The 17,324-nt window shown below is 42.0% G+C and overlaps 1 protein-coding gene across 1 annotated transcript; it reads left to right on the top strand.

The window, feature by feature from the left end:
• The first annotated feature begins 8,464 nt into the window (after positions 1-8,464).
• On the top strand, positions 8,465-13,981 carry LOC131465626 (diencephalon/mesencephalon homeobox protein 1-B-like). The gene is made up of 5 exons (XM_058638465.1): positions 8,465-8,691; positions 10,433-10,595; positions 11,205-11,383; positions 11,823-12,276; positions 12,402-13,981. The coding sequence occupies exons 2-5, from the start codon at positions 10,442-10,444 to the stop codon at positions 12,806-12,808; spliced, it is 1,194 nt and encodes a 397-aa protein (XP_058494448.1). The 5' UTR covers positions 8,465-8,691; positions 10,433-10,441; the 3' UTR covers positions 12,809-13,981.
• The last annotated feature ends 3,343 nt before the right edge of the window (positions 13,982-17,324 follow it).

Below are 17,324 nucleotides of genomic sequence, written 5' to 3'. Positions count from 1 at the left end.
CTTTCAGGTGTCACTGGGTCTTTGGCAAACATGAGGGCAGGCTACACCCTGGACAGGTTTCCTACATAAGCCCCTTTTCCACCTATGGTCCCTTGCCTGGCCTCTGCACGGTTTAGGTCTGTGTCTGTGTCTGTGCTCCATGACCGGAGCACACAGTCACTGATCTGAAATACAGCGGCAGGGTTTGTGATGCCACTCGCGATCAGCAATGCTGTCCCTATGCACCGGACTCCTCTGTTATATATTGAGATTTTACACATTTCCCTGGTAATTGTTGGAGATAAACCCACGTTTTTAGGATTGCTAAGTTTTTTTTAACTGATCTACAGTTCGGCACTGCTCAGCCTCTTCCTGTGACGGCACTCTGACCAATCAGTGACCGGCAGGCTTGGAACCTTGCCAGAGCAGGTACTGAAAACAGTACCAGGTACCAGGTACTATTGCTAGTGGAAACGCAAAATAACCCTGCCACGCCGAGTCAAGTCGAACCGGTGGAAACACGCTAAAAGTAACCAGGAAAAAAACCTTTCGAACATATAAAAACTCAAAACACCAAAACACCTTCTTTACGTACACATTTTAAACTGCTTGTCAATCAGCCAATCACGTAGTTAGCATCAGAATGGGGGAGAAAGATGATAGGGGCTTTGAATGTGGTATGGCTGTTGGTGCCAGACAAGCTGGTCTGAGTATTTCAGAGCCATCTCTGGGTTTTACAGAGACTTGTCTGAAAAGCAAATCCAGTGAGCATCAGTTGTCTTGGTGTCAGAGGTCAAAGGCCAGACTGGTCCAACTATAACCACTCTACCAGCATCAAAACACCACCCTGGCCACATTATTGGGTATAATTTTTACTTTTTCTCCCCTTTCACAAACTTCAAAACCAAAGTGTGTAAAAGTAACAAGTTATGTGGTAAATTACTGTCAGTTGAAGGATTTTCCATCCACATAATTCTGACTGCCAGCTCAGTGTGACTCCTGTTGGGTTGGTGTCCCTGCGGTCTGCCACTGGGTGAAAGCTGCTCTGCCCCGACAGTCAGCCAAAGCCTTTTTAAGAAGGCTTTCCGCAGGACAAGGCATAAACCCAGATTATGAAACAACAATAAATCGATCCCTTATGCTCATTTCACAAAACACTGTATAATAAAGCTTATGGGGGTTTAACAGGTCCAGTGCGCTGTGCTTGCAATGGGACACAGGTTCAGATCCGATGGGTAAGAGAGTCCACAGTGGATAAATGGGTGTCTCAAAAATCAATGCTGTTTTATATTTACATGTTCTTCATGTGTGTGCACACACATGCAGACACAGTTGCGTTTGACCTCACTGTGGCTGATTTGGCAGATATTAGGTTGAGAGAACTGTAAATTCAGAGGTGTTTGAAACAGAGCCTCTGTTCAGCAGCCATTATTCTGATGAAAGACGAGAGGAGTCCAAGTCAACAGTGACTTAAGCTCAACAGATGAGCCCCAATTCACCAAATGTATGAATCCAGATGACCCACAGATGCTTTAAAGCAGATTTCGTAACAATAGACAGATGTCAGTTGTTGAGAAGTATCCATGGGGAGCCATTATTACACTTGCTGACTTTCCTCCCTGCCCCTTTAATCAAGAAGTGACTTAGAGCTGTTTCTAAGTGCTTCTAAATCAGATAAAACAGACAGTGAAAATCAAGTTCTCCATGTAAGCGGGTGCTGCTATGCGAGGCTGATATGGACCATGGAGGATTATTACTGGATGGAAGGCTGGCTTTGGAAGGACTATGAAGATGGAAATGTAGACTTTCCTGCTTTAAAAGGATCACAAGTCATTCTTGTGCCACGTGCACAGATGATTAAAGCAGGCGGCTGAATTTCAGTTTAATACTTTATTTCGTAGTCCTGGATTCAAACATCTATATTCCACTGATTTGCCCAGTGTATCTTCACTACATCAGGCAGAAATGTGGCTGTAGCATTTCTAATTCAACAGACCTAAAATACTTACTTAGCTTTTAAAAATCGGAACTAATATATAGGAGTTTGTACTGTTAACCTACATTTCATTTCATTGGCAATTAAATGCTTCATGTTTGTAAATAAACTAAAACATCTAAAGTTTTTCCCTGTGTATACTATATTTCTGAAACACCTCCTTGTCTTAGCTGTTGTTGTAAGATACTTTTAAACTTGAGGATGCAGATCAGTAGAACATAAGCTATATGCACTTGCTTAACTTTTTTTAAAATAATTAATTCCCGTAGGGATATTCTTTCTCTGCATTGGACCCACCCTCTACTAGGAACCTTCCTAGAAGTAGGAGTAGTGGGACAACACCTGGGGAGTAATCAGGGTTGGGTACCTTGTTCAGGGGTACCACAGCCCTTTGACGTGGTGGGGACTGAAACTGGCAAACCTCTGGTTACAAGGCAAGTTCCCTTTCCACTTGGTCATGGGCTGCCCCAATGTATGACAATGTTAGATGAGAACATACTCACATCCACATACAACAATCTTGGACTTTCTCTGTGAGACGTCCGATGGCAGCACAAATACACCGGAATGTAAAGTCCACTGTGTAAGAATTAGTGACATCTTATGATGAGACTGTGGATTGTAAGACATGGAAGACGCCTCTGCCTAGTAGAAAGGATGTCGTCCTTCTTCATTTGCGTCGTTAACTTCTGTTTCAAAACATGAAACACTATGTTTCTGTCTGGTTTGTCCTTTTAGGCTGTGATAGAAACATGGCAGCACAAGGTGTTAACCTCCCTTTAACCAAGGCCCTTGCCTAAAGAACATTTTATTCATTTATTGAAAGGGCAACAGACAATTTGTGCCAGTAAAACCTCCCAAATGTCACACAAATGTAACTGTGATTGGACAGCCGCGTGTTTAAAATAATTGTGAAATCATTTATTCTATAAGCTGTAGGTCCATTAGTTGTGAGATATTTTTGCTATATAGACAAACAACCATCCACTCACAATCTCACACCTACGGCCAATTTAGAGTGTCCAATTTACCTAATGCGCAAATCTGTATGTTTTTGGACTGAGGGACACACGGGTAGAACATGCCTTCTCCATGCAGACAGATCCTTGTTTTACGACCGGGGCATGAACCTGGGGGGTCTTCTTGTTGCAAAGGCAAGAGTGCTAACCAACCGTGTGGCAATATTTTGCTACATTTAAATTGAAATATCTTCCTCATGTCTTGTGCACTGATTTCTGAATAATGAGCATTCAGTATTTCAATGGCTGGAAACCATTAACTGAGCAAATATAAGTGGGGTCTTCTTGTGCAAGTGTGAGACTCCGCTGTAGGTTACTGATAGCCCCAGTTCCAGCTCTTTCCCTGGGTGATAGTTAATTACCCCGAATAAATCCATTGGCAATTTGTCAGTCAGTTCCAGTGCGCCCACCCACCCAAACACAGCCACTTCCCTCCTCGCTTCTTCCTCATTCTAAGCTCATGTAATGAATCTCTAATCACTCTGTCTCTGAAGAGCATCCCCCCAGCCTGTTATCTTTTAATTACCCTTTTCACGAGGCATCAGCACAGGCCAGCAGGGGGCGTGCTGTCAAACAGAATGTGATGAAAGTGAGCCCGCATCAGCTCATACGTGAAGATGTATTAAATTTAAAAAGGGCTGAACTTTATTGTGTGTGGATGAGGACAGTGTATTTACTGTCAGGCGGTGAATTATGTTGGTCACCGTGTTTCACCTCAGAGGCCACGCACGACACTGAACGCCCCCCGGCTGCACTGGTTTATGTACATAGAGCCAGCACGAACTAGCTTGTCCTCAATCTCTGCTGGACTCGCCGACTGCCAGACTACAAATGGCTCTCTGGTGAAGCATTTGTGCTGTAGCAGAAAATGGAGCCTCTAACTCACAGAGTCATTTGCAGATGTGTCACTTGGGATTCCAAGCGAGTTGCCACAGATCAAAGCTGTAAATTGGAATTGGCAGCAGACACGAACTGGGGTCAGGGGAATTGTCCCCAACACAGACACACATGCACCCACAGAGAGGACATGAGTTTTAGGGGTTCTGTGATTCTACAAGAGCGGTGTGTTCAAACAATGGCGCTGTGGATGTACGGAGTCAGATGTACACGTGACATCAGATTTATCCTTGTTGACTTGCACTTATTTGGAAGTAAATGTGTTTAGGACAAAGGTTGGGTTCACTCAGTTTGCATGATGGAGCAGATTTGAGGCAACAATAACATATTCCCATACTCTCATTTTGCAGTCTGGGAGAAAAGCAGAGAATAGGTTTAAAATCGCATGGTTGTCGCATGTTTATATCAAAGCAGTAAACCAATAACATATTATACTATAACGTCAGGTGCCCCCCGCCAAGTCCCTTTTAATAGTCAAGGTTTTTTAATTTAATCTCACTAATTTCTACATATCCCTCTAGGGATCTTAAAGCTTAACTTTAGAAAAGAAAAAAAAAAGACCCTGTACAGCTCTTTTTGGAATTGCGGTGTCGGTTTTTTGTCAACCCTTTAGTGAAAGCCTGTCAAAAGTGGTTAGCTTCTCCAATGAAACTACTTCTTTGCATCTTAGCTCCCGGTCTTGCCCTGTGTCTGCACAATTTCTCTCTATCCTCTTGTTTCTCTCCTTTTGTTTAGATAAAGCGAGGGATTAGCAAAGATTTGCCCCCATAAAGTAGTGGTTTGATGGGCTTTTATCCCACCATGTTGCTAAAGCTGTGTAGCCCCTGGATTAGGGCCTGACAATAGGAACCCTTGTGCTGGGCCGCAGCCTGAGGGCCACAACCAAAGACGGGCTCTGAGAAAGAGGGAGGAAACAAACCTGCCAACCTCGATATGTCAAGTCTGCCAGAGAAACCGTTCAGAGGAGTGGCCCTGGCTGGAGCATGGTGTACCGCATTTATAGATCCTGCAAGGATAAACCATATGAGAAAGAAAAGAGTGTGCTTAGCCTCACAAACGCAGATATAGGTTAATAGAAAAGAGATAAACTTAAAGGCCCTGGGTTTGTTCTTCTTACAAAGCACATGTGTGCCATTTGTGGCTCCAGATGTGGAAATGTGGTGTCTGATCCATCTATCTTTTAGGCTACTCTGCTAGCAGGTGTTGCAACTGGGTCTACATGTATTGTCTGGGGCTCAACTGATTAAACCAAATAAATGTTTGTATAATCAATAAACCTCTGTCACATATAATAATGAGTTACAATACTTAATATAAAGAAATAATATAAAGAGAAAAGTACTGTGGAGTCAAATATTTGTCCATATCCAGCACATACTGTAGCAGGGCAGTCTTACAGGTGAATGCCCGACTAATACACAGCCAGAGAATCGCTAATGGCAAGTTGCTTTGTTACTCCAGTCACACAAATCCCATGAAAGCAGTCAATTCTCAGCCATACATCAAAATGATTAATTTCACCCAAATGAGCACAAGCTAACCTTGACTAAGAGCATGTGCAGACCACAGCAGCTGGATTGAAACCTAATATATTCATGAAGTTACTGTAAAGAAAGACCCTAATGATAAAAGTTAATGGGCTCTGAAGGCTGAAGGCATCAACTTTCTCCCCAACTTGACGTAAAAAGCCATTTGGAAATATAGGGAGCCATTTGAGGGGTAAAATTACAAACTCTCATGCGTTATAAACCTGATTAAAAACTGAACATGGTTTATAAATCACTGCAGCTTCCTCCGCTGAGCCTTGATTCAGACTGCCAAAGTCCTGATGCAGGGATAAAGTTTTGATATTCAGAAAGCGAGCGGAGAGGAGGATGATTGAGAGCAAAGACGATAACTCAGATCTGAGGCGAGGCTTTAACGTGATACAGAGCTTGAATGCAGCCAGAGTGCAGAGAACAATGTGTGTGCACCAATGAAATCCACGGAAATCTCAAGATGAATGTGGGTTTTAGAAAGTTAGCCTGGAGCGAGCGGCGCTGAGATCCCGAAGATGATCAGGATGAAGTGTGAGCTGTGAGGATTGGGAGTAAACAGACGGGTATAAAGTGGAGCCATGTATTCAGTGGAGTTCTGTGGAAAGAAAACATGTAGTTACTGTTTGTGTCTGTTCACAATGAAAATCATTGGCCACTTATATTTGGTAAGTATACATCATAAGAACAATAGTTTGATCATTAAGTTGTTCTCTGAAGATCTCTGTGATTACAAATGTATAATCTTTGTGTTTTAAAACTGTGATGAACTTCTCCCACAATGTTGACGTCTACAAACCAAACAATGAATCACTTCTCAAAATGGTTTGTTGCCTCACATCTACATTGTGTTTTAATTGCTCAGAAATAGCAAAAACAATTGTCCAGTTGTCATAAAAATATATATTTTTGGAGGGTGAAATACCATCTGCAGGTAAGTATGCATGTATTCATTGTGATTCTTTATTGTTAAAGTCTTCATAAGTGCACACGTTTGAGAATACAAAGCAAAGTGTGAGTAAAGTTTGATATTATAGTCTGGGTTCACAGTCCACTGCATCACTACTGCTGCTGCTGCTCAACTGGCCTATAATATGTCTCTAATAGACGGCCTTGTGACACCTGCATGAAAGCCTTTAGTCGTGCTGGACATTAGCTCGCAGTGAAAGCTGATTTGAGGAAGAGCAGCTGAGAGGAATTTCCTTCTCGCTTTAATTGCTTTAGAAACGGTTCTCACAAAGAAACACTGGGCTGGGACTTATCTCAAGTTCTTATTTCCATCGGTTCACAAGTTAATCCGATTTCTCTCTCTCTCTCTCTCTCTCACTCACACTCACTCTCTCTATCTCTCCATATATATATATATATATATATATATATATATATAGACAGAGAGACCAAATGCACTGCGATTAAGGGCAAAATTATTATTGTTTTTATTATTTTTGTTGTTGCCGAAAACCATCCATTTGTGCATTTTCTGGCTGAAATCACATGTTTTCTATTTTACACAAAAATAATAACACACACACACACACACATATATATGTGTGTGTGTATGTATATATGTATATGTGTGTGTGTGTGTGTGTGTATATATATATATATACATATATGTATGTATGTACTGTATGTATGTATGTATTTAAAAAGCATGGCTGTTGTCAGGAGTTTTCGACTTCTCCGACTGAATGTGGCCAAAGATCAAATTGAGTTTAAGATTTTAATCCCTCCCAACCGCAGCACACCTCCCCTCTTTCTCTCTCTCTCTCCACAAAATATGCAAGCCTTACATTAAAAGGCTACTTTTCGTTGCCCTTAATTCCAGCCTAAACGGGTTTTCTTCGGGAGAAGAAATCTTTTCTAAAAACCTTGAAGAAGAGAGGGGCATTATTGTTTTAATCCTCTTACCAGCAGTCATTTTAAGACATTTTTTGGAGGGTGAAATGGCGTCTTGTCTACCCAATCCTAACCTAAATCCCTCGGGGCCGGGGAGCTGCTGGAGGCAGTGCGCTGCAGCGCAACCTGCATCTCTCCATATCTGCTGCTGCATTCCCCGCAAACCTGCAGTCACACCGAGAAGGGGGGGGGGGGGGGGGGGGGAGATCAAATTAAAGCACGGAATTAACCTGAAGAGCCCCCGTGCTGGAGAGTCTAAAAAGGCCATTACTTACCATTTTGCATATCATTTTAATTAATACCTGCTTTTTAATTGGCTGAAACCAAGCGTTTGGATTTCCTCTGATATTAGACAACTGCTGACGCAAAAGTCGAGGACGCACGAAAAAAGAAAAATACTTTCTTTACAGGTTTTATTTGCGTCACATTTGTAATATTTATTTTTTCCTACAATAAATCCAAAACGTTCATAATCGTTTCAATGATAATGAAGATGTGATTTTAAATAAATATCAGTCTTCCAGCCAAACTGTAATTTAACTTAACTATAGGAAGGGAAATTAAGATTAAAATATCTTACAAAACATGCAGTCGTTTAGTTTCCGCTTTAGGTCAAAAATAATATTTGGAATGCAACTTTTTATGTTGAAATTTTATCAAATGTTGTGTTCAAAATAAATGCAATACAGCATGCATAACAGGTAGTTTTATATAAAGTTAAATTATTAAATTAAAATCTGATTTAATTTAATTTTGATAACGTCAGTGTTGGTTTAAAATAAAACCTCATCATTAATATTATATTAGTCGTAGTAGTTTGTTCTCAATAGCTTATAATAATAAAATAATTATTCTAATAAATTTTAGTTAAGAAAACTACAGAACTATTTAAAAAAAAAAAATAATATTCTTTTCCCGGGACAAAAAGAGCGAGAGCTGGAAAGTCGGCGGCTTGGATGCAGAAATCAAACCTGAAGTGTGAGGTGTGAAGTGAAGGAGAAGAAGGAGGAGGTGAGAGGTGTGGAGGGAGAGGCGTGATTGGCAGAGAGGAGCAGCGCCTGCGCGTCGCACTGACCCCACCCAGGGTCGCTTTAAAGGCCGATAGATGGCAGCTGAGCATCCTCCCACATCCACGGAGAGGAGAGAAGGAAGAGAAGTGAAGAGGAAGAGAAGAGGCCACGCACAAACACCGGGGACACAGAGTGAGAGGATAACTGAGAGAACACAAACAAACAGCAGCGACCTAAAGAGGAAATGAAGCAGCACCTGCGGATTTTAGTGGAGAAGATCTGAGGAACATATTCAGCTGCTTTACTGCAAGTGGACGGTTTTTCCTGCAGAGACACAGAGAGGACACAGAGGACAGGTATGAAGTTTGCTGAGTGGAAGTTGGACCGTGATTGTTACTACAAGAGTAATTCGTTTTCTTTAAAAATAGATTCGTGTCACTTTTTCCTCCATGTTTGTTTACTTTGTATTTGTTTTCATGCTTGTAAAGTCACATTATTGGAGCTTTAAAAAGTCGGTCTTCATATTTATTTCTCTTGCTTTATTCACACTGATGTCGATGCTTTCGGGGATGAGGACTATAATTAAGTAAATCACGCTGTAAATTCACACTAATAATTATAAATAAATGTAATAATTTAATAATTCAAGTTGTATTATTATTCCAATTCATCCCCTCGTTTACGGTAATGATGGTAAATGCTGCTGCTGAATCGCTGTGGCCTCAGGGCAGTCTTTAGTAAACCATGTGTAACTCATAAATCCACGGCAATTAGCATAATTAGCCTCAAATCAGAGCCCGAGGCTGTGACATTGTCCTGAAAGAAGAGCATTATGTTGATTTTGTTTTAAAGAAGATTAAACGGAAATCTAACAGATTACACGAATCCAGCCAGAGACTGAAAAATAGTCACATGAAATAAAAAGTGTTATTACATTAGTCACACGTTTTTCTCTGAAACACACACACACACACACACACACACACACACACACACACACACACACACACACACACACACACACACCTTTCACGTGTCAGGCCTGATGATAAATTAATAGCCTTGTATCGTGGAAACCTATTTGCACCCACATTAGACAGGAGGCCAATTGGGGATCGTGTGCATATTTCACCGCAGAGCTGTCACACATCTCCGTCAGCCTGCAGGCGTCTGAAACTGACCGGGGACCCGCCACAGATTGAAATAAATGACCCCCACTCGAGTCAAACTCTGTGGGAGCAAGTAAATGTTTTTTTTTTCACTGCAGTCCAGTCTGCGCAGATGAGAGCGAACAAAATAAAACCCCGCAAAAAAGGAACAACTCTTCATGTTGAAATTGTGTTATTCTATTAAACGAGATAAAATAAACTTTACATATAAAATTATAATAAATAATAAATAAATATTTCCTCCGTACACAGTAATGTAAAGAGAATACAAAAAAATAACAACAATAAAAACAAAAACAATTTTTACTTTAACCTGGGGCCTATGGTAAGTTTATTTATGAATGCAAACATGTATTTTTCACTGGAAAATTCAATACTATCATTTATTTTATAATATTTTGGCAGAACCAGCTCGGTCTACTGTCTTTTGTTGAATTGTTCTGAATTGTTGTTGCAGTGGATTGATAAAAAAAAAAATTCCTGACCGATTTAAATAAATTATCATTTTAAAATGTTAAAATGTATTTACTAAAAATATGGTTGACGGTTATAGTGTACCCAGTATGTACAACTCCTATATTCCCTTACTTTGAAAAAAGAAAAGAAAAAAGTTTGGTTCCTCTCGTAACTCAACATTTCTAAATTTGATCCAAATCATGATAAATAATCTTTATATATTATATAAATCTTATAAATCTAAATCAGCTTTTTTTGTTTCCTGATTAAATGAAAAAACTACTTTTTCCCAGTTGGAGCGCCGTCTTTAATTCTTGTATGTTACTTCACCTGTTGTCATGCCATTAAGATAACATCAAACATAACCAATAACTAAGCACTTAACTATTTATATACCATGAATAAACATGTATTAAATAACACTTTTGAAGGCCTGACGCTCACCACGCCGTGTTTTCTCCTCCTTACACAGGCGTCGATCATGCAGCACTACGGAGTGAACGGATATTCTCTCCACGCCATGAACTCGTTGAGCGCCATGTACAACCTCCACCAGCAGGCGGCGCAACAGGCCCAACACGCACCTGACTACAGGCCATCAGTGCATGCGCTCACTCTAGCAGAGAGACTTGCTGGTAAGAATCAGTTGTTCACTTTGCTTTGTATTTCCTCAGTTTCCTCCATCTGTGTCATTCCCAACAACAACGGTTGATTCCATTGTATCAATACTCGGGTGATTTCATAGTATCAATAACTGAAAGATACATTGCTGGAAAAAATAACCTGCAACTCATATTTCCAAAGTCAACGCACATCACATGACAGTCAGTCAGTCTGACGTGTATCTAAATTGGTACAGTTGTACATAACATACAACAGAATATTTGTTTTATGTTAACTGTAACATGTAGCCGTTAATAATAAAATACATACAATCAGGCCAAGTCGAAAATGAAGCTCTGCGTACTCAGTGTTCTCTCCACAATTGTGAGGAAATAAAATAAAAATGAATAAGCCTCTCAAACAGGACAGAGTACAATAATGTGAGCCTTCCAATTAACATGATTCAAATGAACCTGAAAAAAAAATATCCCTGTACTGCAGATAAAACTGATAAACACACCTTTCCAATACTTCAATGTAAGCGACGTCAGAGTAAATTACTCTCTGATCACCTGACCTTCGACCTGTTCCCCATTTAAACTAGTCCTGTTTCTTCTTTCTCAACGGCTGCACATTTCAAGACATTATCCTTGAGGCCCGGTATGGCTCCCAGCACCGAAAACAGAGGCGGAGTCGCACAGCCTTTACTGCCCAGCAGCTGGAGGCCCTGGAGAAAACCTTCCAGAAGACCCACTATCCTGACGTGGTGATGCGAGAACGTCTGGCCATGTGCACCAACCTACCTGAGGCACGCGTGCAGGTACGCAGACAATGACACGTTATTTGTATACAGGGTTCTTCATCTGAAAATGGGCTCTGTGAAGCAAAACTATCAGACCTGACTGAGGGAGTATCGGTGTGTATATAGCAGCAGATGCAGGAGCCGGTGGGGTCAAGAAGTGTTTATCCCCTCAAACTGCCTGACAACTAGATTTTTGAGCAGCAGAATTCACTTTTGAAACTTTTCATGGGCCCGTCTTTGTGGTGTCAGTCCCATCTCCCTTTTTCTATCTCCATCTGTCTTGACATCAAACTATTTACGTCCTGTGATGGTGCTGGGTGACACAAGATCTAAACACAGCTATAGTGAGAACAACAGGGAGAGTTATGTGGAGCAGATAGGCAATAATGTCAACATCACTGTAGCAAACACTTGTTTGTTTGGATGAAGCACTGATTTCTGTGTTTCTTCCGGTCAGGTCTGGTTCAAGAACCGTCGGGCCAAGTTTCGTAAGAAGCAACGCAGCCTGCAGAAGGAGCAGCTTCAAAAACAGAAGGAGGCGTCAGGACCATCAGAGGGCTCTACAGAGGAATCCAAAACTGACCTCACCACCACCAACAGCACTGCAACCGCCACCACCGTGGTTCCAGAGGCCCGCACTCCTCCTCTACCTACCTCCCTCTCATCCTGTCCCACAGTGACAGAGACGCTGGAGGCGGTGCGGCCTCAGCCTGGTGAGATGAGTGTGGAAGTCAACGTCACCTCCCCTGAGCCGTCAGACAGCGAGTCAGCAGCAGAAGATAATGCTGACAGGGAGGAGGAGGACATGAGGGGGGAGACTAGGGTGAAGATCAGCGAGGAGACACAGGGGGAGAGAGGAGTGCAGCCCGGGAGCAGCTCCCCTTCCTGTAAACGCCTCAGCCCAACATCAGGTAAAAATATAGACGTCAAATAAAGTGCTTAACTTTTTACTTTCCCTGATTATATGACATATTGCTATGTAAACACCATCTAAAAATGGGACAAGTCTTACATCTGCTCTCCTTCTCTCCATCAGACTCTCCCCTGAGCTCCCCGGCCTTTCCGTCCTCCAGCAGCGTGACTAGTGGTTTGCCTCAGAGCAACTCGTACGCTTCGTCTCCCCTCAGCCTCTTTCGGCTACAGGAGCAGTTCAGGCAGCACATGGCTGCCACCAACAACATGGTGCACTACCCGTCATTCGACATGAGCACACCATCGTCTCTGCCCTATCTGGGCATGAACGTCAACATGCCGTCCCCACTGGGCTCGCTGCCCTGCCAGTCCTACTACCAGACCCTGTCCCAGGCCCAGCAGGTGTGGAACAGCCCGCTGCTGCAGGCAGCAGGTGGCAGCCTCAACAGCAAGACGACAAGTATTGAGAACCTGCGTATGAGGGCCAAGCAGCACGCAGCCTCATTGGGATTGGACACACTCCCCAACTGAAGCTCAGGCTGCTCAGTCTACATGTGGCCTCTGCTCCGGCCCGTAGCCATGTCCTCAAAAGGCAACTCTGGTGTCTTTTCACTTTTCTCTCAACCGCCTTCATCAAATATGTGTGTCTACGTTAAAAGAAAAAAAAGGATTGAAAAATATCACAGATTTAAAATTAAGCTTTTTTTTTTGGTTGCCCTGTTGTGTCCAAATCTGTCCAAATTTAAGCATTTGTAAAAAAAAATTATCCCGGTTTGTTTCATTATTTAAGTATTGCTGAGGATATTTTGTTTGCACTTTACCAGAATTGAACTCAAACCAATTTAGAAAACAACAGAGCAGCGTGAGAAACAGAAGAAGCAACAAATGAATGCCACAAAAAGCAGGAACACGGTCCCTCAGCTTGGGGCCCGGAACTCTCAACACAGCACATCACATGTGCATGCAGCTTGCCAGAACCTGAAGAACATATCTGCTGGACAGACCTCAAGAGTATACCACAAACTTAAAGAACTTAATTAAGAAAGAAAAATGGAAAAATCCCATGTGGACTACTGGAGCCATGACTGAACAGTACTTTCTGCCTCTTTGGCTTGAATGTGACCATAATGCATGTGTGTGCACCCTCTACAGCATGGCTTACAGCTGCACAACAGAGGCAGAGTAAAGTCACATCCCATCATAATCAGAAATAAATCTCATGCTAAAGAACCAATCACGTTAATCCCTGTGCCAAATGTTTTTAGTTTTTTTTTGCAAACAACACAATATTGTCGTTGTTTAAAGTCACAGCTTAGCCTGTAAGAATCTATTGAGCATTGTAAATATTCCCTCAGTGTTTGCCTCCACCTGCCTGCTCCAAGAATACCGTAACTCCATGTCTGCTTTTGTGTGACAAATCTGACAGGAGATGTTCAGTTTAATATTTCTCAAATGTGGCTTTAAAAAAAAAAAAAAAAGGGACCTACAGCAGAAATGAAATGAGGGGAGAATCTGAAACGGAGGCACGGTCAGTCAGTGACACACATACTTATGTTGACTCGGGTGCCAGAATCAACTTTTCTTTTGCAATGGGACAACTCTCTATGTATTATAAAACTGTAGATTTTAAGATGTGTATTTCTCAATTGTTTTAAATGTAATTTATCTGTTTAATTCAAGGGAATAAATGACACATAAGAATTACTCCACTTCTCAGTGTCGTCAGTTGGTTTATTGACTTGCACTCATTTTCCCAACACAAAAAAGGAGCTATAACCTCAAAGAATTAACACCGGCTACTTGAAATTAAAGAAAATATACATAACACAAACTGGGGCAGCCCATTGCCACGCGGAAACCATGTTCCAAGGCCGGATAAAAGGGAGGGTTGTGCAAGAATAGAGCCTGTAGAAGGAGTCGGCATTGTAAACCAGGAATAATTACATGTAGAAGGACATCTCACCAACATGCAAACATTCACTAAAACACCCAAAACATTTACCAAAGGAAGAGGAAGTATAGGCAACAAGAGGGATTAGTTAAGGTTGTGCTAAACCAGCTCCTCTCCAGCTGTCGCAGAGCCCGACTGACAGAAAACTGAATCTTAAATAGCACTTTTTGATTTTCTCACACATTGCCTTCAACACTTGGGTGTAATTTTGGAGCTTTGGCTGATATGGTCAACTGGAGAAAACCTTGATTATCCGTAAATAATTTAGATGCAGCAGGAGGTCCACCGTCATCCTCAGTGATGTTTACACACCACACTGGGGAGAACCTGCCACTTGTTCACCCAGTGTGGAATAACTAATCCTAAATGAAATGACTGAAGCACAGTGTCAGGCTCTTTAAGAGTCTCCAATCCACCACCCACCCCTTTCACACATTTTCTCTCTCTCTCTCTCTTTTCCTGCTCCCCTCTTCCCCCACCCTGTCAATCGAGGTTTGGCTGCACTGAAACAGAATGCTCTGCCATAAGAAGATTACCTTTGGTTGGGATATCGATGGATTAAGTAAGAATAGAATGAGATAAAATAGGACTGAAAGAGTTCCCAGAGTCAGCAAAGTTCAGACACCTGTTCTTTCACTGCTCTTTCGCAGTTGCTCGCTCCATGACCATAAAGATTATATCACTTTCTAAGTACAGAAGAGGAGGTGAGAGGGGTGGGTGGTGTCGGGACGAGGCCAATTACAGTATATTAAAATAATTTGCAGGCTTAAAAGACTTGTTTTTCTAACAAGATCCCTTAGGTTATTTTCAGGCATTCTCTTTAAATATGTAGTCAATTTGTCATGAGTGTTCAGGTTTTGTGTATACAGAAAGATCACATGGGTGTAAATCAATGGGAATGCTGTGTGTGTGTGTTTGTGTATGTGTGTGTGTGTGTGTGTGTGTGTGTGTGAGAGAGAGAGAGTGTGTCTCTGGCAGCTAAGCTGCTGAAGGTTTCCAGGAGCTCTTTGATGTGTATCTGGGCAATGCACTATTAGAGGGATTTTCCTAGTTGACAGCTCAGAGAATGTGTGGAGGAATTGCGATGCCAGCGGGTTAAAAGAATGCTGGAAACAGGATTAGGATCATATTCTGGCAGCTCCTGTCACTTCATCAATGGGCTAAGGTTTCCTCAGTGACAGCCCTCCTTCTCTGCCCAGCTAAAACCTTTAGTGGGACCATAAAAGGGGTGAGAGAGGGGAAAAAACAATGATTGAATGGTGTGCTATGATTTCTGTGCAGGGCTTGCTCTGAGGGCTTTGTGTTGGGAGGTCTGAGGGGGGTTTGTGTTGATTTGGAGGGAGGGGTAGGTCATGTGGATGAGAAAGGGGGGGGGCTTTTTTTTTAAGAAGGGAACATTTTGGGGAGGGGTATAACTATGGAAGTTTTACACCCAAATCCCCATGGCAGAGCATGTGGAGGGCTTTTACACTGATGCTGGCAGACAGGGAGAGCAGCGTGGTGTCCCTCCGGGGACAAGAGCAGCAGCGGCAGGTGGGAAGGAAGAATGGCTTTTCCTGAATCTTCTGGATCCACTTTTGTCTGTATAATCTCGGCCCGCAGTCCGGACAGAGTGAGAGTGAGATCTCATTCACCCCGAGATGGTTCATCTATTCATGCATGTGATGGGACAGTGACAGTGTACACTGCTGGTAACAGTGGCTCTCTGTTGTGATTATTCTTCACTGAAAGGGAGACGGTCCAGAGTGTAAGATGTATTGGTTGAAAGTGGAAATATAGTCGTTTTCCTAAATGTATGATTTGCTGTTCTCATTACCCCAGAATGAGCCTTTATACTGTATTTACATTAGGGGTGGGTCCTCTCTCTGATGAGTCTGCCATGTTGGACGACCACATTGTTACAGTAGCCCACAGTGGACAAATTAAACACCTTTTGAGTTTTAATGCGGCTTGGAAGAGAAGGGTGAAGTGAGATGCTGCTAAATCCTACACGCTGTACATTTGAATGGATTTTATTTAAATAACAGACAGTCAGTTGAGCTCATCAAGAAGAATGAGCTCAACTGTGCTGCCAAACCGGCTCATTTCTCAGTGCCATATACCTTCACTGTTTGATGGTCTATGTACTGGTTGTTCCTTAATACAGCTAAACAGTTATGGTATAGACATTCCTTATAAATTAGAAAAAAAAACAATTTAAACCACTTATATAGAGTATATAGTAGAAGGTTTGTTTCTCACAAACAGATTTTACAAACGTATTCATTATTCAGCGCAATCAGCTCAACACAATTAGCAGCAGCATTAATAATCAGCTACTAAGTAAAGCTTTAGATGAGGTTCTTTGCGACTACAGATTTTTCATTTTTTTTTTACATATGTAAAGATTAGATTATTGATATCTTGAAAACAAGATATCAGATAATGTTGTTTTTTTTTCAAAACAAGATGATATATATTGTTTTGTAGCTGTGCCGAATATTTCTTGTCGATTGGGCTTATAGGGTGGTCTCTAAAATTGTTTCAACAATGCCACCAAAACCCATTTTCCCCACGAGTGTAACTCCACACTTTGCTCACCCCTGTGAAACAATACTTTCACGATAATACCGGAGTTTGATTGCTGGCGACAAGTGATATAATGCCAGGAAATACAGACAAGCATGCAAATGCTCAATCCTCCTTTTCTCCTGAGAAGTGGATGAGACAGACTATATCTGCAGGCTTCACTCTGGCTCCCCAGCTTTGTGCTACAGAGACGCTCTCCTTTCTCCCCCTGACTTGGGTGATAATCCTGACACGCACTGTCTGCATTTTTTTTTACTGTACGTGTTTAAGCGCATTTGCAGAGCATTTATCTCTCCAATGTAAACCAATTTGGCTATAAGGGCCTTGGGCCAAGCAAGGCCCTGGGTGGAAGAAAGGAAAACTCAAACCTAGCAGATGTGCAGAGAGGGGAGGCTGGGAGAGCTGGCGAGGACGAGGGGGCTGATGAATAACTGCATGCAGAAGAAAAGGGGAAAAGCAGAAGCGGATGGGAGAAAAAAGTGTCCCTTGTCCGAGGGGTAGGCTTTTCAAACTTGGGATAGGGGCCTT

The sequence above is a fragment of the Solea solea genome, chromosome 9 (genome assembly GCF_958295425.1).
Source record: "Solea solea chromosome 9, fSolSol10.1, whole genome shotgun sequence".
Classification (NCBI taxonomy): domain Eukaryota; kingdom Metazoa; phylum Chordata; class Actinopteri; order Pleuronectiformes; family Soleidae; genus Solea; species Solea solea.
The sequence above is the reverse complement of the archived record's forward strand: the minus strand, read 5'-3'. Positions and strand labels throughout refer to the sequence as shown.

Bases quoted from the DNA above. Each gene is read 5' to 3' on its own strand.
- LOC131465626 (XM_058638465.1), top strand. From the start codon at position 10,442: ATGCAGCACTACGGAGTGAACGGATATTCTCTCCACGCCATGAACTCG. The intron at 10,596-11,204 runs GTAAGAATCAGT...GCACATTTCAAG, and splicing joins TCTAGCAGAGAGACTTGCTG to ACATTATCCTTGAGGCCCGG. The intron at 12,277-12,401 runs GTAAAAATATAG...TCTCTCCATCAG, and splicing joins ACGCCTCAGCCCAACATCAG to ACTCTCCCCTGAGCTCCCCG.